The sequence below is a fragment of the Porites lutea genome, chromosome 5, assembly GCF_958299795.1.
Source record: "Porites lutea chromosome 5, jaPorLute2.1, whole genome shotgun sequence".
In the NCBI taxonomy this organism is placed as follows: Eukaryota; Metazoa; Cnidaria; class Anthozoa; order Scleractinia; family Poritidae; genus Porites; species Porites lutea.
In genome coordinates, this window is record NC_133205.1 from 40,630,409 (window position 1) to 40,654,183 (window position 23,775).

Sequence of the window (23,775 nt, forward strand, 5' to 3'; positions counted from 1 at the left end):
CTGCTAAGATACCTCTAATATGATAATATTGGGGTGTTGGTTGTTCTTGTATTGTTTTAAGACTATATTACACTTAAAATGCATTAATTAGTACAGGGAAGTAACGAGTGTGCCCAGTTCAATCATCGGGGTAGGAGTCGTTATCTGCCTCCTTTTTCAGTGATAAGGTTAGTTCCATCGAAACAGTCTAATCTGCTAATCTTAGCACAAATTGCTCCACTGCTTGTGACGGCACAAACTTTTGCGAGGATGCCGCGCGAATGGTAAACAACAACGACAACAAAATGGCGTTGCAAATCATCATCGTAAAAGATGCAGAGGTGTCCCCTTTGTCTCATAATTGTATATTCCAAATTTGAAACAAGCCCTTAAAAAGCGGAAAACATTACTCCGAATAATACGGTCACCAACGGGCCACAAAATAATTGGCCGTATTATCGGAGCAGGGTAAAATTTCATGACCTCTTGAACAACAACCGGAATGTAGAAATCGTGAACAGTAATTGTAAAAACTATTTGAAATCTTCCTTTAGTACATAAAACACTTTTAAAAATCGGCAATTAACCAGCCAGGCTGGTATTATTATATATTTTTAAAACAACAAAGAAATAGTGTTGTCAAGCAAAGATGGCAATAACACCCGGGGGGCACTTGGGTATTTTTTGGGCGGGTATGTGCTGCCCGGGACTCCAAATTGGCACCCCGTTCTAGAAAAAAATTTCCCCTAAAATTGACACCCCGTTCTAGAAATGGGCCAATTTTTTATACCCCGTTCTAGAATTCGCCCTAAAACTGATACCCCGTTCTAGAAATGGGCCAATTTTTTATACTCCGTTCTAGGGTGCAACAAGAGTACAACGGTTTGCTTGTTAACGCATTGAACCGTATTTTTAAAAGCAATCTGTCCTTAAATTATTTCAAATGGTTGCTTACAAAAGTGGAGCTTTGATGCGTTTGAAATGTTATACCCCGTTCTACCAAACGCCTCTGAAATGGATACCCCGTTCTAAATCAGGAGCTTCAAAATCACGACCCCTTTGGGCGGCACATACCCGTATAGGTAATGTATGGGAGTACCCCCACCCGGGCAAGAACAAGAGTACTCATCTCATGATTATAATGTTTATAATAAATTTCTTGAAGAATCTTACATGCTATTTATTTAGTTTTATTTCCGTTCACTTTATTATTTTTGTTTTGGATCTTCACGTGTATTTGAAAGGCGCCGACAAGTCACAGGGAAGAGTTTATGTTGCACACTCTGCACACTCGCGTCACGAACCACTCATACGCGTGTCACACACTCTACATTTAGTCCCAGGATCCCTTCGGTAGTGAGTAGGACCGCCTGGTGAAAATTGTCAATGTGATATTGAAATATCGCGTGACTAAAAAGGTCGAAATATATCAGACCCAAGAACCAGTGTCACTTATTGCTAATCATGGAAACCATGCCAGAACGTCCCTGGGCTAACGCTCGGATGATAATTATTTTAGCCGCCCTTTATCTCGTGTATTTTGTGGTGTTCGCAGCATATGCCGTTTATGTGCCATTTTTTCCAAGCGAGGTAAGATATATTAATTCTGCATTTTCTTGTACTGAGTCTGTTATTGACCTGCAGTGGTTAATCATACGCTCATTGCATTTCCCTATTAAAAGTCGTATGTGCTGACTTAGGCTGACTTAGTAAAAAAAGATTTCAAAACAGCCGGTGCATTTTTTTTCTGCTCGGCTTGTGAACAGAACAGATATGCATGCATGATTAACTTGTTTCGGACTATGCATAAATATTGTCTTGCCTTTCTTTGTAGTGAGAGTTTCAACAGTTCTTACAACAGTTTTGTTTTTTAACTTCTTTAAAGCAGTTTTAGTCAGTTCAAGTGTTACAGGTCAGAATTAAATCCGGATTAAAATTTTTAAACAAAATTGATTCTCAATGTTCTTTCTCTTAATAGCCCTACTATTCATGAATTAGGGCTAGGAGACAAAGGTAAATGAGAGTCAACCTAGGCTGAAAACATTTAAGCTTGAATATAATTTAATTTAATTCTATAACATCAATGTTGTGCTTAAGCTTCATCCTTGATGCAAATTCTATTTTTCTTTATTTTTGAGTTTAGCAAGGTATGATAATGACTTACTGATCAGAAAAAATACAGTGTACATCAAAGAAAAATAATTGAACCACTACAGGAATCCATCAACACAGTCAGAAGAGAGCACGTTAAATTTAGTAAACTTCACGAGTTTGAGGGTAATATTTTAGGGAAAAAAAGTGAAGGTAATGAAGACAGTAAAGTCACCACAGACATTTGTTTGGCCAGGTGGGGATACAAATTTCCATTTTCCCTCCAGAATAATGTCTATAAAATCTGAAACTTTGCAGAGTCTTATATTTTTTTACTTTTCAACATGAGATGTCAAGGCACTCTTAAGTAACTCCAGCTCTATCTAACAGGTCCATGTAATGTAATAGTTAAGTTGAAAAAAATGGTTGCTTTATTCTACATGTCTCACCCACTTGGAACAACCCTTGAGGGGTTTGGTTTTTTCTTGTTCCGTGGAAGCCAATACCTAGCCTGTTCCAGGCGTTCAGGTAGTGGTAAGTAGTGGTAAGTAAAGAAAGCGAGGAAAACTAGAGGGGGTACTGGGGAGGGCGGTGCGGGAATGCCATTCTCTCCCCCCCCCCCCCCGCCTCACTTTCATTTTTTCATGCTCCTTGTTACTTCACACCACTCCCACTATCTGAACACCAGCGCTTGGAACAGGCTAGCCTATACCAGGTCTGCTGGGGAATTTGCAGGTACAGACGTGGGAGCCGAAGACTGAGGTTTTTAGGTTAAAGGGGCTATATCACTTTTATTTCTATCTTTTTTAAAAGCTAAAACTTGTCTTTGCATCAAGTAAATCTCAAAAATAATGGCACTGTATTTAGGCATTCAAACTGTGTCCTGTCAGCTGTTGCAACTTGATGCAATGATGGACGTGGAATTGAAACTTGAAAAGTTGGGCAACCTTTTTCAATATTTTTGTTGTATGCTCAGAAAAATTTGTTTGATATCGTCTCTTTCATAACTCTACATGAGTAGCATTTTGTGTATGGGAAACAAAACTGGCTGACTTCAAAACAGAATTGACCTAAAATGGCAATATCCTCATGACACAGCATCGTGAAGGGTTAGGGTTGCAGTTACCGGTACATGATTTATAATCAATTGTACCTGTGCACCTGCAAATTATACTGTTTTCCTATTCTTTATCTGTGGGACTGTTTTTTCAGTTTTGCCCCGAACTAAAATTTTCATTTGAATTTTCCAGACTGATAATATTTTTTTGTTATTTTTGCCATGAAGTGTTTTGTTTCTTGTCACCTTGTATTTCATCAAAATGTGAATCAGTCGGCCCAACAAAATAGGGGTGGGTCTGCAAATTACTAGGCATGTAATCATGCTATTCAAAATAAGATATGCATAGAAACTGTAGATGGCATGCTTTGTTGGTGTTGTCTCGATCCTCACACAGAGCAGCCAGTTTTGTTTTCCCTTGCTTCATGATTGTAGCCCTCAGTTCTTCAAGACTATCAGAAAAATAAATGTAGTATTTTGCTTGAAAAGCTATACTACTCATGTTGTATATATGGCTTTTATTCCTGATGACAAAATACAGCTTTGTAGGTTCAAGCATGTATGAGATCTCTTCCCCAGTCACAAGTCAGTTACCTATCAAAGTTTTCTTCAAACTGCTAAAATTGATAGCATCGGAGGTAGTAAAAGGGAAATTTTACCATGTGTGGTGACTACGAATTTTGAGATGGATTTATTACTTCTTTTGTTTTCACAGAAAAAAGAATGTTCTGTTTTTGGATTAAATAAGAAAATTAATTTTTTTTTTCTGTTTTACTAAAAATAAGTCTGTTAGGTGATGGAAAAAAAATAAATAAATAAAGCTGTATATAAATAGCAATAGCAATGTTTACAAAGGAGAGAAATAAGCTAACAAACTTGAGGTTGATTAAGTTATTGCCCAGAAACATATAACATTTACAATATGTACTTTTCAGTGTCATGTGACTGAATCACGGGCTCAAGTGTACAACTGATTGAGGCGACATGTTTTTTTAAAGTTCGCCCTGACCAGTTATGGCATTCAACTGATTGCTGCACAGAAAACTTTACTTCGGAAAGATATTTCTTAAAACTGCCCACGAGAGCATTTCTTTAGACCTTTTTATAAATAAATATATAGGTAAAAGTTTCAAGCCCAGTCCTCTCAGATGGAGTGCTAGCCATAGTTGAATTTTGTGTTTTACTATTTTGCCACCAATGCACCAAACCAATTCTTTGGAAAAATAAGCCCTCTAAATAGCCAGTAAATTCCACTCAAAATCATTCTTAATCAAAAAATGTATTGATTTCGGACACAGCGAAGGAGATTCGCGTTATCGTCACGTGATGCCACGTCAGGGATGAAAGGTTTACACTAGTATTTAGATACTACAAAGAAATTTTCTCAAGAATAATCGGCAGTTATGTTCCCAATCTTTTCCGTTTTCAGATGTCATATTTATTTATTTATTTATTTATTTATTTATTTATGATTAATGCAATTTTTAAAATCCACTTCTGTTTTCTTTCCGTGATATCTCTATAGGCAGAAGACAAGGGAGTATCCAGCACTGTTATAGGATTAATCTTTGGAACTTATCCATTTGTAGTGTTTATCTTTTCTGCTGTGTTTGGATTTCTCGTAAGTTCCTTTTTTACTTGAAAACAGCACCATTTGTTTTCTTGCTGGCTTTTAAAGTCTTATCATATGGCTGATACCGCTAGCGGCCAAGATGAGGCAAATCCTCAGTTATGATTGGTCTATTGTACTTTTTCCACTCGGGATTTGGTTTTGGCTATGTAATAAATCCTCTTTGTTCAACTGACCCTGACAGGTCCCTTAACGGGTTTTTCTGAGGAGTTGGGTTTGGTGGAAACATCACTTGCTTTGGCAGAGATACCGTAAAATTCCGAAAATAAACCTCGGGGCTTATATTTTACCATTTTCGCTTTGTTGTACTTTATATTTGAGGGCAATTTTCCAAGGGGGGGGGAGCTTATATTTGAAAAGGCGATCTAACGGAGGGTTTTTTGCGTTACCCGTTTGGGGGGCTTATATTTGGAGGGGCTTATACATGGAGGGGCATATTCTCGGAATTTTACGGTATGCAGCTTTCCAGAAAAAAGGGGAAAAAAAAAACAATTAAGATGAAGGCACATACCATCCGTGCGGAGTTTGTATGCCTGCTCAATGAACCAATTTTTTTTCGTTGTAGTTCTCATCACCATTACTTCATCATTTCTACATCGCTTCCGTTATTCTCACAAGACCTTTATGAACTTATGCATGTTTTACCGCAGAAGAGCAAATTTCACCATCAAGCCCCGTTTTGAAAATGAAAAGGTGCAAAGTTTTGCATAAATGAATTTCCAAGGCAGTGGGGTTGAAAGGAATATCCACTCACAAAGAGTGCAGAATAAAAACGCGAAGAATTTTGCTTACAAACTAGGCTTGGAGGTGAGGTTTGCTTGCCTGACGTAATCATCCCATAAGGGCCATTTGCGCGTGTCTGCAGCCATTTCTAAAATAAGCTGTGTTACAGTGAAAGCAATGACTCATTCTATAAAGGATAAATACGAGTCTTGATGATTTCGCGAAGGTCAGGGCAAAGGGCCATCTGCAGAAAATAAAGAGGAAGAAAAAGCCAAGAATAAAATTCCAAAGAAAATAGCCTTCACTTACAGCTGTATATATACAGCTGGGACTCAAACACATGATCGAACGTATGACAGAACTCAGTATCTGGCTGACAAGATTTAAAATTGCTCAAAAGGTTGTTTAAAATTAGTGGTTGACCGAAGTGTTTGTCGCGCTTTTTTTAGTAGCAAGAGAGGAGCTTTATCCTCTCTTGTTACTAGGCAACTGCAGACCCCAACCCGACGCATAAAAGGCGACTCGAGATACCACCGCGCTAACCGATTCATGCGCCACGCGGATTCCGAAAAACTTATAGATCTTACTGGGCGAGAAATGAAATAGAGATTTACGAAAACTGTCGCTTAGCTAATTGTTTGCTAAATAGTTTTTGTATCTTACTTTTTCAGATACCAAAGTATGGTGCTCGCTTTGTGCTTTTATCAGGAATTTTTATCTGCGGAGGATCACTTATTTTATTTGGGTCAGTTGTGGCGTTAAATAATATTTAATCACTTCTAAACGAAAAAACCTTACAAAGATTAGATTTCGCTTAGGAAAAACCGGAATTCCTGTGACAAACTATCCATGCACTTGAGAAAATAAACTTTATGCCTTTGCAATCGAATAAATGTATCTCTGACACAAATACTTACACTGTGCGCTCGCGATCAAATGGTTAGTAAATACACGAGAGCGACGAGAACCTAATGGATAGTGCGGCTGAGCCCGCGATACAGTCACTTGATTGCCTTCAGCAGCCTGGCCGAGTGGTCAGCGCGTCGGACTTGCAATCCGGCGGTCCCGGTCAAGTTCGAGTCCCGCTCTGGCAACTTGCTGGACTTGTTCTCGGTCGTCCCGAGTTCAAATCCTCGGCCACGCTTGTAAAATTAATAGCCAACTTGTTGCCTCCGGCCAGTTGGGGTTTTTAACCCTGTTATGTTGTATTTGAATTATTTGTTTCTAAGTATTTGACTGGAGTGCCTGTAAACGAGCTGGATAAGCTAATTGCACTTTCCACTGTAAACAAACCCTTAAACCTTTACTTTTTTTTAGAAAGGATAGATAAAGGTAATATAAAATGAAACCCTTAACGTTATAACAAATTTCAGTCCTTTTCAACAAGTGAAAAGAAAAAGGAAATGTATCAGGAAGATGGATACGGATTTGGGTAACTGCCACTATTGTTGAGAGGAAACGTTCTTTTGTATGCAACATTGGCATATATGATTTCAAATGGCGGCGCGCTAGAAGTTTAATATTCAGAAGCAACAATAGACGATTTTCGTCTTACATAGACTGACCTTCAGGCTAATTTGATTCCCTCTTTGTTTCGAATGGTACGCGCGTTGGACGATTTCCGTTTAGATAAAGGGTTGGTCTTTTAATAAACTACATACTAATTTTCTTTCTAATAAAATCATTTTGCTTTCCACACAAAACCAATGCAGTTTTGATTGATCTTTCAAACAAATACAATTTAACTTGTAATGATAGTGGAGGTTTCCTTAAAAGCGTTACTGTACAAACAGATGAAATGCACGAAAATGAAGTATATTATAAGATATGTCTCACAGTAACTATCTACTTTCGTCTTATTGTCTTAGATTTTGTGACAGCCTTTCCGATACAACTATTTTCACAGTTTTCTGTTTTTTGCTGAGAACGACTTCTGCGATAGGAGGAGCAGCAGCCGAGACCTCATGCATGGCCATACTGATAGAGAAGTTTCCCATCAATGTTGGAGCCGTCACAGTACGTTACTTTTCATAAGATAGAAACAGAGTTAGTTCAATTAGTAGAGCGCTCGCCTGGGTCTTAAAATAACTGGTGAAATGGTATTGCCTTTGGCCCACAAACGTCTAGATTTCAAGTGCGGATAACCACACGCTATTTTCTTTCCAAGCTAACCCTGGCTATGTAAATACGATAAACAAACAAACAAACGCTGTGGAGCGGTTTTTCAGGAGTAGAGACAGTACTTTTGTGTTGCATTTTGGCCTTACGTTTCTACGCTTGTGATTGGCTAATACGTCTTACGCCACTTTTTCAACCAATCAGACGTAAAAGCAGGGCCAATTGTGATGTGCTCGCACGTACTTGTTTTCCCACGCTTTGCGCCGACAACATATATGTAGATCTGGTTGATTTATTTCGCTGCCTGTGCGTCTTGTGATTGGCTGTGCTCTTTTCCAGACTTTTATCTTTTATAAATTTGTAAACCTTAGCTGTTCCATCAGCCTTGCCTTCAATTTTAAGTGATATCTTTTCCAGACTGAGTTCTTCAGGGCAATCTTCGTCTAAATCCTGGGGTACCTACCATTCACCCTGAAAAATCAAATGGTCGCACCATTCTGCTTGCAGGAGTTTCAGAAACCATGGGCTGTGTTTTGAGGCGATGCAATTTTCTACTCTTTTTAGTTTGTTCAGCAGATTTGGATATAGTTTGTAACTGGTCGTTCTCCCACAACGTCAAACTTCATAGTCTTATGTTTATGCACACGATTTCGACTCGAAATCCCCTGGTTTATCTCAATCTCCTTTCTATGAATTGCAGCTCCAAGGGAATTTTATAGTACCGCGAATGATCCCCTGACCACAAATGATCCCGGGAAAAATTGAGGAATGGAATGGATCGTAGTTGGATATTAGATGAAGAATGGGGCTGTTTACAACGTAACTTCCGGGGGAAAAAAAGGAACTTTTTCTTCTTGCCCTCGAAAGAAAAAGGGAAGGAGGAAGCCAGATCACAGGCCCGTGCGTGTGTGTGTGTTGGGGGGGGGGGGGGTACTGCCATATATGGGCTATATAGGTATGTGCCGCTGTGAAGTGTATGGTTTTCAAGCAGTTTACTCTGGGATAGGGTATATAAATCGGAGAGTCTGGGTCTAAAATAGGGTATCATTTTTTTATCCTCGTAAATCCAGGTATCCTTCCTTTTTTCTCCTAACAAGCGATATTAATTGAAACTTCGACTCATGAATTGTTTTTACTTCGAAGACAACATGACAACCGCCTGGAGGCCGAGCGAGCGAACTCGTAAGTGATAAATTTATTCATGTGTACGCGTTAAGGAAAGGCAATTCGTTTTATCTTTAATACAGAGGAAATAAACTTTATATGGAAAACCACTAGCGCATCGGAATGTCTCTTTTTCCAAATCTAAACTCTGACAAACACTCGGACTCGCTCATCTGACTCAGGTTAAAAGTTGGATAATCTTCATACGGAAAGCAGGGATTTTTTCATTCGAAAAGGTCAGACAATTCTTCCTTGTCAATGAAATTAGACGTACGGCTTAAAAATAAGATTTTGATGCGAACGAACACTATCACAGTTTAACATTTTTGCATCTTAAGTTTTCTTTTTCCCGCCGACACTGACGTTCTCGTTCCAGTCTTTTCCCAGTCAACAGATGCCGTCGTCGTGAACTTCGTCGTTGTTCTTAAGTTTCCTATGTATACCTGACTGCCCTTGACGAAACAAGAGATCATTTAAAATAAACAAAAGTCAGAATGTCCCCGAATTTATCAATCTGCACAGGTTTCCGTTTTTTTCGAAATAGCAACTTGCTTACAGCTCAGCTACAATGCGTGGCTATTTTCTTGTTTCTTTGATTTAACGATGTTTTAAGATTAGTGTGGTAAAGTTTATTTCTTGCTTGCTTTTATTTAATTGAACAAAGTCTTGAATGTATTTTTCATTAAATTTTTATTTATGTATTTATTTGAGAAGCAAACTTTTACTTTTACTACTTTTTGCAATAACAATAAAATTGACACGATGAGCCGTTAACGGAGTCCAAGCCATTGTATTTTTCGTTTGGGATCATTTGCGGTCCATTTAGGGGATCATTTGGCTTTGTGGGGATCATTCGCAGTTGGGGATCATTTGCAGAGGTTTTCTCTTTATATCACTCACAGTATCTAGTAGGTTATATTTACTTGAGTGCTACGCGGCTCATAGTTCATTCAGTTTTGGTATGGTTTAAATATCCTTTTGTTCTTAAATCTTAATCCCTCCCCTCTTTTTCTGCGTCTCTTTAGACCTTTTTCGTGGAGTGCCGTGTAGTCTGATCCTAACCCTGACCAAACTCTATAACTTTTGTGTGGTTCTGGTTTCTTAGGGAGCAGCGGAGACATTTACTGGAATTGGCTTTAGCCTTGGTCCAGCTTTAGGAGGATTTCTTTACTCAGTATGTAAACAGAGGAAAATTTTGTTTCTGAATGTTTGCGGATGTAAGGCCTAGGCCAAATCTGGAACTGTTCGTGAGACGAATCAAACTCTAACTTGGGTCGACCTAAATTAAGTTAAGATCGTCTTTTGGGTCAGGCGGAGATTGACTTATTGACGTGGGTGGGTGGGTAGTGGGTCGTGCGTCGTGGGCCGTGCGCCATGCATCGTGGGTTGTCAGTGCGTCGTGCGTGATAGCTCATACTTCTTCGAGAAGACTTTTGCTCGTAGAATTTGAAGGTACCGTCTTCCTTTACACGACCCTTCGCATTCATGAAAAAGTTTCTCCGATAAAATTCAGTAAAGCAAATTTATCAGCGAAATATGTCTTCCCCGGCCCTCTCCCATTTTCCCGCATGCTTCTCGCACACTCTGCGTTCTTAATAAAATGCACATGCGTCCAAGAAAACCACTTCCGGTTAAAAGAAAACTCTAAGATAATCGCGGCTTTTGTTTCACTATGTCGTTGTAAAAAAACCTTCCAGTATGTTTTTTAGACCAAATTAGGCACTAAGACGCACGACCCACTACACACCCACCCACGCCAATTAGTCAATCTCGCGTACCAATCAACTGAATCATGCCAGTAACAAATTTTCTTTCGAACGTGGCTAAATATACATGATCATGCAAATTTTTAATTTATTAGTTTAGTTCGTCGCATTTGAACATCGACGTTTGTCATGGAGACGATCTTCAGACGTCCTGTCCGTCTGAAGTAGACGGATAGAACTTGTTGGGCGATCCAAACTCACTCAGACGAACTTAACTGAGCCAGACGTCAAACTTTTCATGAACATAACTCACTATGTTCGGTTCGTCTTATGAAAAGTTCAACGTTTGGGCGAGGCCGCACTAATAGTGCGCGTCAATAGATCACAATGATTTACGAGGTTATGAAACCTGTGTGTCTGACTGCTGCAACTCAAAATAGAAAATAGACTTTCTCTTTAATACAATAGTTCTACTTAGTATTAATTATGCATTATCCGTCTACACTGCGTCCGATTCGGATCTTACACCTGCGCAATGTTCCTTGGACCGCTGTTTTAAAAGGAATTACAGGTCTAAGCCTCTAAGTGTATATGATTTCTTAGAGAGGCAATTAAGATGACAAAATTTTTAGAAAAGTTTCAAACTCAACCTGAAATCCACTCTTATCTCTTATCCGTATCTCTTATCTCTTATCTGCCTATTTCTGGGACACATTTTGTTTCAAAGATCTGAGTTTAAACTGTTATACAGAATATATTATGCCTGACAATGGAATAAAATATTAGTTAGAAAGACTTGACGGCTCGAAAATTTGTATTATCGTGTTGATATGATAAACAGTAAACGACAAGTATAGAGATAACTTGGTCTATATTGTCGTTTGCCATTAGTCGTAGTCCTAATGTGAAACTAAGTCTCTAATTATCTTCTTTACTCTTATTCTTACACACAGGCTGGTGGCTTTAAACTTCCCTTTATTGTGATGGGCTGTGCTATGATTTCCACCATTCCAGCTATTGCAGCTCTTTTACGTGGAACAGGTTCGTAGTCATCTCTGATCATCTTGTCTTCGTTTTAAGAAATGCCACAGGATAAAGTACCCTGCGAGCAGGGGTTTCTCCAGGCCAGAATTTACGCTTTGAAGGGAGAGAAACCATTGCCAGCAACCTTTTCCTTTAGTCATAAGGCTCCGCTGGGCGCGCTTCGCGCGGGCGCACGCTCCGCTATAAAGCAGGGTTGTATCAAAACAAGGTCAACTCCAGCCTCGTTTTGAACTGAGTTGTGACTGTACACTCTACATGATTACACGATTTTACTAATCACTCTGCACCGATCTCTTACCCTCTGATAGATGCCCTTCGTTTACTTTTATTCGCCTTTGTTAATAGTTATTATTCATTCACAATATTTCGCCGTTTTTATTGGCCCAAATCCCCCCGGCTAAATTTTCATAACCATTCAGCTGGCGTTGACCAAGTTTGGAAGATGCGAGTAATGTACCATCGAATCCTGGCCAATCATGGTTCCATTATAATTTAGATATCTTGTGTTACCATTTTCCTTAGAAAAACAAGCTGTTGAGGAAACACAAGAAGAATCAACCTCCTTCTTCAAAGCATTACGAATTCCTGGTGTATTCTTGTCCGGTATGTACTCAGAATTAATGTAGTATTATTGGCGCGTGGTCAACGTCTTGAGGTCTCATCCACACTAATGCGTTTTTGCTTGAAAACGCACCTATTTCGATGTGTCTAGGCCTTCGTTCCACACTCATACGCTAAGCGTTTTCGATTTGAAGGGCTCTTGAAAGTGGATCAAAACGAAAACGCATACATATCGTATTAGGGTGGACTGTCGAAAACGCCGCAAAATGAAAACGATGACCAAAAATATCGCAGGCGCGTGTGTTTGAAGGATGCCCATAGAGTTCAACTTACGTTACCACGTGCAATTCCATCGTTTTGGAAAGTTTTAGTGTGAACAGTCGAAAACGTATCAAAACGGTAGTGTGGACGCGAATCGACGCAGACTTTTGAAAACGGATTTATTTTTTAGTGTGGACAGGGCCCAATTGTTAAAGTAAAGCGTGCTCTTTGAATGGACAATAACCCATTTATTATTTTCCCAAGGACGAATCCCTACGAAAGCTAGCTCGGAGCACTACGCATCATTAGACCTCTTGAGCTTGTATGTTTTGTTTTCCCTATAAAAACCTCAAGGGAATTTGCCCCTTTTGTCTCGCCTGCCGCGGGTTTATACGCACCATAACCCACTTCCGACACTGTCGTCATTTCCGTACTGTTTCTACCAACTCTAGCTTTTTTTCAGCGAAAAATCTTGAACAGTTCTCACTTCTGATTGGCTAAAATAACGCCGTTTTTCTAGCAAATCGCAACGTGTTTTAAGCAAGGGAAACTGTTCATTCGACGAAGGAACTTCATTTTTCGAACGAAGAAGTTGATAAAGTGTTTCCTGGGTTCAAAAATCCACAGTCGTGTCTTATCAGGTGTAAAGACTCTCGGCTTCACCTCCAGTTTTTAAACCTTATAATACACTCCTACTCGTTTTTAAACAGTACTTCAACTTTTATTTTCTTTTGTTTTAATCTCATTGCCATCCATTACTGAACATGTCCAAAACCAAAAGAGTATAAAATTTAAACCGAGGATAAAATTGAACCACAACATATACCCCAGAGCGCGCACATAAGGCAACGAAAGGCTGTCCTTCAAGCTGTAAGCAGTTTTTTTCTTGAGTACACGCTGAGCCGTTTACTGCGCTTTTCACAAACACGCGAACTGTAAAGTTCAAAAGCCGCCTTCACAATTGCATTTTTCGCGGCTGTCAATCATAATTACGATCAAAATCAAACAAATGAAAAACGCGTCCGCGTGTGCTACTGATCTATGAATGCACATAAGAAGTAGCTTCTTCTTGCAAGAATTCTTAAAACAGCTTTTACTTCTGATTGGCTGAAGTGGCGCATTTTTTTTAGCCGACCACAAAGCGTTACATAGCAACCGCAAAATTTATTCAACTGTATTATTTATTTGGAACTCCTTTTTTCTCTCTTTTTTTAAGCACTTTCTTATGTCATCATCGGTTGCTCCTTTGGTTATTTAGAGCCCATTTTTGAACCTCATATGAAACAGGTAAGCTGGCTGATTTTGTCTTTCTCTCTGTTTCCTTGATACGTGATCATGGTATTTTTTTCTAGTGTCTGTGCAATCGAATCAGTAGTCTAACCTAACACGACGAGACATTTTTCTTTTTGACATTTTTTATGTATTTTTGTTTCAACTGGTGTTCACAGAATCCTCGTGTTTGGCATCAGTACAATAAGCCACTCGAGAGAGTCCAATAGAGCTCCGCTACAACACCAACCCTGTTATTTTATTTCAGTAATGAGTCCCACTAGAGCCGTGCGCACGAGCTCCTCTTAGGAGGCTTTTTAGTGAATACGGCCAGGGCCAACACTGTAACCTTTGAGAATAGCAAGGTGGTAACTGGTGCTTTATCTATCTGAGCTCAGATGTGATCCCCTCTCTTTAGCTCCAACCTAATTTCTCCACTAGTAGGTATCTCAGTGGACGAGTTGACAAGAATAATCGCCGTTTTCATTTGCGTCGATAGTAAGTCTCCATTGGGCTAACAGTAACAGGGAATGGTGTTTCCATAGAAACCCGCTCCCGACCTCCCAATCTCCCAACTAGGCTAACAGGGAATGGTGTTTCCATAGAAACCCGCTCCCGACCTCCCAATCTCCCAGCTAGGCTGACATGCACCTCAAGGTATAAAAGTGGATGCTACTTCTGGTTTGCATTACCATAAGATCAAGAGCCTCAATAAATGCAGATACATATATTGTTGAAAGATGTCTCGGCGTGTCAATAACTGATCCTTTCATTTACAGCTAGGTGAAAATTCAGTCCAGATTGGCCTTATGTTTTTATTATATTCTGGGGTGTATGCCACTTTGGCGCCAGCAATTGGCTGGTTAGGGGATAAAACGGTGAGTGTGTCTTAATTACCGATAAAACCTAAGCATAGTAACTCTTTTTAAAAATGAATTGACGAACCCCCTAGCCCTTTGATAAACCATGTTTTTCTCAGAAGAGGTACCCTTTACCTGAACCTTCAACTTAAAAATGGCACTCCTTTCACACATGTAGTTATTGCCAACGAGCAGCTTCGCGAAGACGCGAGGCTGCGAGGCGGCAGCCTAATAAAGCCGTGCGCGATTGTTCCAGGGGCAGAAAAAATCTCGAATCGATGTAACATAGAGTAGCGTAAGGCAACCATGACGTAATGCAGGGCAGAGAATGCTTTGTTTTCGAGCGAACACGCGATACAGATCAGAGAATCCACGAACCGTGTGCATGTTTGTGAGTCCGGTGCTCATCCCGTCTTTAACCAATCGTCGGGTGGATCATTTCCATCCTACGCAATATCTGTCGCATTTGCCCGCTGGAATTTTTTATTGTATGCCGCTCAGAAAAATTATAACGCAACGAAATTCTTTGTGTCTTTGAAGCAAAATAATTCGTAAGGCTTCATTGGCCCACCATAAATTTTTTTAGCTTTAAAACTTTAATATGATTTTTCGAGGATTTTAAGCTTGCTTATAAGACCACTAAATTTTACGCAAAATGACTTGTGCGCAACTTCGGACAAAAACACGAACTTCAATATCTCGAAACGTTTGCTGTGTTAAGTCGGGATTTCAAATTCTTTATGCAGTAGGACAGTTTAGTTCACTATTTTCAAAAGACAAATTAAAGCAAGGGGCACGCATACACCAAACCTATGATCCGTCTTCCCCGCGCATGTCGTGGGAGAACTGCCGTGCGATTCCCAGCCAACAGCTCCCACATGTGTTGTGTGGAGCTGGCGCTTGATAGACTGCTTTGCACCCACGTCAGCAGTACGGGGGTTTTGAAACGCGGGTTCACCAGTTCATTAACCCGGCGGCTTTGCCACGCTGGTGGGCCCCAATAAGGGCGGAATAGCTGTCTGTGACTGCCACCCCCTGCGTGATGTGGCTGTGCGCATCCGTGAGGTACCGCCCCGGCCGTGGTGGGTGTATGTGTGCCGCTTGCTTTAGTTTGCACTATTTTCAATGCAACCAGGAGCCCATCAAATGGAGCCTCCATCTCCCATACAAGCCCTTGGAGTCAACCCTTTCCCGAGTAGATTTATAATTAGAACGGTTCCCAGGGGAGACTCCGCGCGCCGACGGTGGGAAGAGCCAATCACAACGACTAAATGACACTGCTATTGTACTTCATGAAACAGCTGGAAATCCGGTGCTGACAGGCCAAACAAAATCATAAGCTAGTGAAACGTGACTTTAGCGTTTTCATCCCTCAGAGATTTTCTTTCTTTTCTTTCTAGCGGGTAGATTATACTGTGGAGAGTTTTAAACTCTGACTATGATAATCTTAATTTTGGTTGCTTGTCTTTCATTTAAAAGAGGCCATGAAGCTTACATGCGTAATGATTAATTACTACCTGCAGTCTGTAGTTCTGACAGGATTCGTTTTCTTTAGCCAATTTTTTTGAGCGTTAAGGTTCTTATTTCGGCTAAATTACTCAATATTAATCAAATTTGTAGTTTTTCAAGTTTTTCTCCGAAATGCGTTTGACTGAATAAATACTATACTGTGGTTGTTTTGTCCGTCAGTTAGTGTGATGATTCCCTGCTATGTTTTGTAACGCCGAGCCCAGCCATTGTTTTCTCGCAAAAAAGTGATCTACGGATGCGAATTCGAAGGAAAGAATTGGCCTAAACTTCTACATTAATTGCTGAGAATTCTCCTGTTAGTCAGTCATAATTCTTTGGGCGCAGATACAATCCATTTTGTTTTTCTTGAGATAAGAGGGTCTTTGGACTGGAGCGCGATGTCCCAAATTCCACCGTTAGCAAATTACTTTTGAGTTAGCTTTACGGTCGAGCAACTGTTATCTTCTGTTCAACTTTTCAAGTGCCAGTTTTATCAGGCAACTCTCATGGTGATACAAGTCAGTTATAAAGGAAGACTGCAATTTTTCTGAAGCATTCCTCCTTGGTTGCTACTTAGGTAATCGCTTTTGCACGCGGTGCTTAACTGGCGAAATCCACTCCACGGCGATAACAAAAATCAAATGATCCTGACACTTTTTCGGCGCTGATCATCGGAGAGTTTCAAATCGTCCACAGAACGCTTAATCGTCGACTCTTTTCAAGGTGCATGCTTAAATGTGGGATGTATGACGGCAAAAAAAAAAACAAACAAAAACAAACACTCGCAAAGAACCTTTCCGTGATCCTCAGTTCGCTGCCTTTGTCCCATCGCTTCATGCTCAGTCTCAGTCGGGTAATTCATTAACTTTTATTTCATCCCAGATCCCAGCGGCTGTAAAACTGTAAAAATGGACGTATAGTAGAAAAGGAAAACGGTCGAAAGACGGGCTTCTGAGTTCGACTTCATCCAACTTAATTTTTTTCACGTTGACATACGAGACTCACGGAAATATGACACTTTTCGCGGGAAGCAAGCCGTTCTATTTATAAATCTACTCGGGAAAGGGTTGACTCAAGAAATTAATGGAGATGGAGGCTCCATTTGATGGGCTCCTGATGCAACCTATTTTTCATCAATTACTGTATTTCATGACATTTCTAAACAAATTTGACAGCGCGAGCGTACAGGAAAAATCTTTGCTCGTTGGCACTTAGCGATAGCTATAAATAGTAATAAATATTTTTACAGGAGAATATCAGGCATTAAAGAAGACAAATTACAGCCACGTACACACCACAAATTACAGGTTTTCGAAGCCTTTCTCATACTTCAACTAGTGAAATCCCCGCCATTAAATTTTCCTCGAGTGTAAAAAAAGTACCCTTTTAGTTGGAACATCCCGTAAAGGCCATTATAGGGAGTATGCCAGGGTACAAAGGGTAGACTTATGCCTAATATCAAGGATAAAATGCTTTTAGAGGGCGTAATATTGCTCGAGTATAATAAGGAAAAGGCAAGGTCAAGGGGTCTCTTCGTTCTCCATCCGATGGTATTCCTGCTGGTCTAAAAGAATTTCTCTTTAGTCTCTCGACTTATCTAGAGCAAAGGTAATTAAGCTTCGGGAAGAATTAATTGCATCCCTAATCACCTTGTAACCGCGTAGAATGTGCGAACTTTGAAAATGAAACTGAAGTCTATCTCGAGTGAGGGTTTTTTTTTCTTTGGACTTGTTCTGGGTGGTCTTTTTTAACTCCATGGAAGACCTTTGGCCACCTGAATGACAAGGACGTGTGCGTTCCAGTCAAAAAGAGACCCATGAAAGATCTCACCAAAATAGTCAGCATTGCAATCGCCACAAGGAATGCTATAAAGCATCTTTCCAAAACGGGGATATATTTTGGTTTTAAAACTTGTAGATCTCAAGTTTCAATTTTCCAGTTTATTGACGGCTATATACAAACAAAATTTTTAGCACCATCTTAAGACGCATATTCTTAAAACGTCTGCTTAGAGTTATCTGTATTTTTACAAGTTACATATTAATATTTTTAGATATTTCATTACAAGACATATTCTTGTTGTATTTCGTTAATTTGCTTTCATTTTGTGAATACATTTTTAGCTGTAATGCTCATTAGATCATTAGTATGAATATTTGCGGGCAATATTAGTGAATAAATTATTATTGTTATTATTATTAATGTTTCATAATAAAGAAATGGTACCGAGGCTTCCTTATATTGGGATTCACTGGATTTGGTATTGGCTATCTTATGCTCGGTCCTGCGCCGTTTTTGACATTTTTACCTCAAAGGTTTGTAACTACCTTAGACAAAGATACAACAGGGTTCAATTTAATAAAGCTATTCTTTTGCAAGTGTAATTTACAATTGTAGCCATTGACTCTAAAACAGTGGCTACACTTGTAAATTGCATTTATAAAAGTTTTATTAAATTGGCCCCAGACCTTTTAACCAGCATTAACCCAAATAACCGTTCCATACCGGCTGACCGTTGAGTACAAATAGACTACAATCTTGGACAGTATAAAATGGAACAGCAAACCCCTATCCCCCAGAGCCATTTTCCAGCTTCCTTAAATGGGGAAGGGGGGGGGGGATAATTTTCCATCTATTTTGTCCAAGATTGCAGCCTCAATGTAAGTCAACGAACGCAGATGGTGAAGAGGATAAGAGTGTTCGATGTGGTAGCTCTCAACAAAGTGGCTGCTTGATAGAAATAATAGAATAGAATAATAGAATAGGTTTTTCTGCAATAAAGACAAATTGTACGTATTACGTGCATTAGGTGAACTATTAAATAAATTATACAGTTGAACCTCTCCACCACGGCCGCCTTGGGGACAGAAGGAGGTGGCCGCCGTAGAGAGGTTTAAACAAGAGTCAATGTACTATGGACTATTCAACAATGAAAAAAGTGGCCGTTGTACTGAGAGAGGTGGTCGTTAGTTGCTGGAGTTTCGACTGTAGTATAAGAAGCCTCCAAGTCGACCTCAGTGATTATGGCGTGCATGGCTGGCACTTGAATTTGTTTGCCCTGATAATGTATAAAGAAACATTTTTGTTTCTGTAAACATTTTTAAAATTTTGCTCTTTTCTTACATTTTTCAGAAAGGTGTGGTTTGTTTGTATTAGCCTTCCTATTTGTGGTCTTGGGGGAGGATTTTCTTTCGTGCCAATAATGCCAGATTTAGTTAGAAGTGCCAGGTGAGTGTTTTTTATTACTTTCTTACCGGGAAGCTGAAAAAAAAGCAAGCAAGGTCGAGGAAAGTGTTATAAGCCGAGCCGAAGGACGAGGCTGATAACAATTACCAAGATATCATTATCACCTTGTAAAGGACCCAACTACTGACTCAGTGAAACTTACGAACAATTGTATAAATAAAAAAAAAGACACATTTGAGAAACAATAGGGACCTTAAACACCTGTGTCTGGGGCGTAATGCTATCCAGTGAATAAATCGATATCTCTATCTTATGGATAGCCCAAGGGATTGCGGTGTCTAACGTTTGAACAACCCGGGCCAGGCTAACTTTCATCGGGAATCCTCTATTTAACTTAGAAAACTTTGATTCGCTTAATTTTTACTTCACCGCAGCCCTTAAATTCTCCAAATAATGGTTTCTCGGCCTTTTTGTAACCTTTTTTTTACGTTAATCGCACTGTTCAGAGCATAACAACGAAAGACACGAAGCAATAAAATAATGACTCAAGTTATAGCTTATAACGTTCAGCGTTAAATAAATGTTCACTAGGATCCGTGTGCAGCAGCCAAAGTAGCAGAGAGATTTAGAGTGGGCTGTTGCTTTAATGTGCTTGCAAGGTAAAATAAACATTGAACAAGCACATCTCTTGACTTAAAACTTCAATTTCTAACCCGTGTCTTACAGTTGTTTGGTTAATTCTCTTGACCGTATCATATGGCTGTCGGTAATATTCAACTTTTTAATTGTAAATCTATGGTACGAACGTAGTAGGATTTAATTAACAATCAATATCTTACCCTGCATTGTCTGACTGACAATCAAGTGAAATATCCCGGCCTGTAAAAAGTGTTCATTCATGATGTTTATTATGTAGAGCGAACAGGATGCCTGACAATTCATCCACGTATGCCGTTCTCTCGAGTATTTTTGGCTGCATGTTTTATCTAGGGTAAGTTTATCACGGTAAATTGTAGTTGGTCATGTTGTGGTCATTTTTTGGAATTGTTTTGTTAATTCAGTCCGGCTATAATCTCGTTGCGTTAATAGAATTTTTAAAGAGTTTCCCCTGTTGTTGCACATGCGCTGTACGTCACTTTATTTTATTTATTTATTTATTTATTTATTTCGTTAGTAAGTTGGTTAGTTGGTTACAATAGTTAGTTAGTTAGTTAGTTAGTAAGTTGGTTAGTTAGTTAGTTAGTTAGTTAGTTAGTTAGTTAGTTAGTTAGTTAGTTAGTTAGTTAGTTAGTTAGTTAGTTAGTTAGTCGTTCGAACTCTCCTTTTTTAAGTGTTTTCAGTTTTGTGCCAACATGTTTCTCCTTTAAGCTTAGCCAAGTTTTCCAGGAGTTGTCTTTTTTTTATTTACAGGGCAACAATTGGACCAAGTATAGCTGGGATTTTTAGCGAAAACTTAGGTTTTCAGTGGGCCACAAGTGTAAGTTTTTTTGTTAAGATATTATCTACTAGCTCGTCTTTCCACTAAACCCCGACTACATGTAATTTGCTGCTCACTTATCGGGGATCTACCGCTGTGAAACACAAGGAAAGCGGTGAATATAAATGCAAACTGACCGATGAATGAATATCTATTTTGGTTGCGGCTCATCCACCAAAATGCTGCAGCACTCCCCCGTTATTAGTCGTTATCCGATTCCCCCCTGAGTTTCCGATGGGTTTAACCTCAAGACAATCCAATAGCGGTCGGGCTCTCTAACCGGGCTTTGGAAGGAAGATACACATGACACTACTCAGGACAGCATTAACAAATGTAACTTTCTTACCTCTATTGTTTTTCTTATTTTTATTCATTTATTTATTCTATTTTTTTCGTTTGTAGATCGCAGGTTTCATCTGTTTTGGCCAAGTAAGTAAACTATGTTACTGCACCTCGCCATGCTTTTTCTGCATAAATTTACATCTTCTCAATGTGAATTTAATCACTATTTACTCTAAAGCTAAGTTCAAGTATATCTAAACTGCACCTAAATATGTTTATTTACAAATATTAAGGCTTGAAATCAGTGGTTGCATGAAATGATGCCTTAAATTAAGAATACGTTGTACCTAGAGTGCATTCACTTGCAACATTAGCGTATAGCCGTCGTATTGCCCGTTGCAATTTTTTATCACTGTATTTTAGCTTAAAAACAAAAAATTTCAGCGAGCAAATGCGACGGCTGGACGTGTATGCTTCAAATGATCCACCCTTAGGCCCCGTTTATGTGGGGAGAAGTTGCTCCAGCTAGAAGACTCACTCGCCTACCCGAGCTACCCTAGGGGGCGGCCACCTTTTCATACATTTCCTTACAAAAAGTGGCGAATCGTTTACATGGAAGGGTCACTCCTTAGCCGGGCCAACTTTTCATCATACAACCACTTTGACTCAGCCAGCCGTTTCAACCCGGTCAAGACTTGACAATTAGAACATGCGCGAGCGCTCTTTTAGACAATCAGAGCATGCGCTACGCTGATGGGGCGGGTTAAAAGGGTCATCTTTCTTCGCATATAAACGCTCACTTAAGTTGGCTCGGTTGGTAGGGTGGCCCTTCCACTAAGGACAGCTTTTCTCCATATAAACAAGGCCTTGCTTTCCTAAAAGAGAAGTAATATTCCGCAGCATGTCACGTCACCAAAAGAAAAAGTCGAACCCGTGAGATCCCAAACTTATGGCGGATGACTATCCAGAGAGTTACAAAACAGCCGCAGAATTTTTTTTTTAAAGAAAAACGTAATTCCCAGTTGAAATCATATTCAGGCTAGGAACAGCATTGTTGAAAAGGGATGATGATAAACTTAGTTTGATGGTAGAATTTTGGTTTTGAAGTGAGAAAGATGAAAAGAAAACGATCTGAGTTCCGGACGAGATTTCTTGTATTCATTTTCATTTTATCACCTCCACAGGTTGCCAATTCCAAATCAGATATTTGAAAACCGCCGGCAAAGGCCATTTATTGAATCTGTCGAAATGGTCAAAGACTACTTCAACAACACTGTGAGAGATCGCAGAAGTTCATGTTGCCAAACTGGCCTTGTGGTTGGGGTTTGAGACAAAACGCTTCGAAATGCGTCCTTAAGAAATGATGATTAAAATTTTTGAAATATTTGTTAGGCATAAAATACATTTACTTCTTGATTGTTTCCAGGCGCTGCTTCTGTCAGCCTTCACGATGTTTGAACCGGCTCTTAGGTTAGTAATTAGTACAAATGAAGTGTGGGGCAAGGTAAAAGCCTACTCGCAGACATGCAGTCTTGCTATTTTCTAGCCACCACGTAGGTCACGTGAACCGTGAGCAACTGAGAACACCGCCTTGGTCGCCTGTCGTTTGTTTAAGTTCGTCGATTTACGATGGGGCTATTTAGAACCAAAAAGAAAATTTTCACTTCCAACTTTAGCTCTTTGTCATGAATTTTGAGGTGGTGGCAAACTCAGCTCGTTTTACAACAGCTAGCTTAATAGTTAAGTTACTAGTTCGCGGATTTCCAGAAGGCCCGAAATTTGTCACTCAGAGACAGCGAAACAAAAGTAAACAGGCCACCAAAATGATGAATGAGGGCATCGTTTCTTGGCTGTTCTCTGCAGCAAATGTTGGATGACCATATGGAATTATTCCGTTATTTTCGGGACATAAGAGAACTACCATGAAGGTAATTAGCAAGCCTTAGCTTTGTTCACCCTCTTAAATCATCAACACAGGAATCTTTAAAAAGTTTATCGGGTTTTCTCAATATATTGATCTGTTAATTAAGCCATAAATTCGTCTACAACTGGACATTTCGTCAAAACTAGACTGACAGTCAGCACTATTTATCCTAAGGGTCACTTTGACTCTGCCTTTTTGAACTATATAAGATGTTAATAGTGCTGCCTCATCCTTTTTTTAGAATAGACGACGCAAATTCTGGTCTTGCTGAGGAAGAGAAGAGGCCGATTCTTGTGAGCTCATAATTTTAGTGGCTGCGGACCACCAGAATTAGCCAACAAAAACGAACCCTACCTAAGAGCTTTTACAAAGATGTGCTCTAAACTCAGCGATGAAAAATAATGAAGAACGAAAGAAGGAGGTTACTTCAAAAGAGGAAACGACCATTGTCAATGGTTCCAGAGAGGAACATGTATATAAACGGATAAAAACCGGAGTAGTAAAGGTATGGGGTCGTATGCCATTACAAACATAAACGGACTTCAATGGGCATAGCCTAACCTATGAACTGAAATAAGAAAGCCTTATTGTGTAAACCTATTAAGGTTTCCTTGCAACTTGCAAAGTGCGTGTAGTCAATTGAACAATCTGAAACTGAACGCGGACTTAACTTATCATTGAAGCTATGCGGACCTAGTAACTAGACATTTCTCGAGTTGTTATGATTGCTACATGCACAACTCCTTTATTTCCATGGTTACTTTTGGTTAGATTGGCTTGTCTCCATGGTTTGTTCAGCAGTAGCTGCTGTTGCCTCGTTGTTGTTCCCCTCCTCTGAGTCAGTCGGCTCGATTTCAGTATCTAGATAATAAGATCTCCTGGCCAGGTACCTCAAGACAAGTTGACGAAGCACCTTTCGTCTCTGAGGAAAAAC

At 39.6% G+C, this 23,775-nt stretch overlaps 1 protein-coding gene across 1 annotated transcript; it reads left to right on the forward strand.

Annotated features, from left to right (window-relative positions):
• Positions 1-1,367: 1,367 nt before the first annotated feature.
• LOC140938381 (MFS-type transporter SLC18B1-like) lies at positions 1,368-23,146 on the forward strand. The gene is made up of 16 exons (XM_073387868.1): positions 1,368-1,569; positions 4,653-4,748; positions 6,152-6,225; positions 7,349-7,496; positions 9,868-9,936; positions 11,422-11,509; positions 12,035-12,115; positions 13,551-13,621; positions 14,383-14,481; positions 18,190-18,287; positions 19,105-19,200; positions 20,075-20,149; positions 20,569-20,635; positions 21,038-21,064; positions 22,344-22,387; positions 23,083-23,146. Exons 1-16 carry the CDS (start codon positions 1,444-1,446, stop codon positions 23,144-23,146), a joined length of 1,323 nt encoding a protein of 440 aa, XP_073243969.1. The 5' UTR covers positions 1,368-1,443.
• Positions 23,147-23,775: the final 629 nt, after the last annotated feature.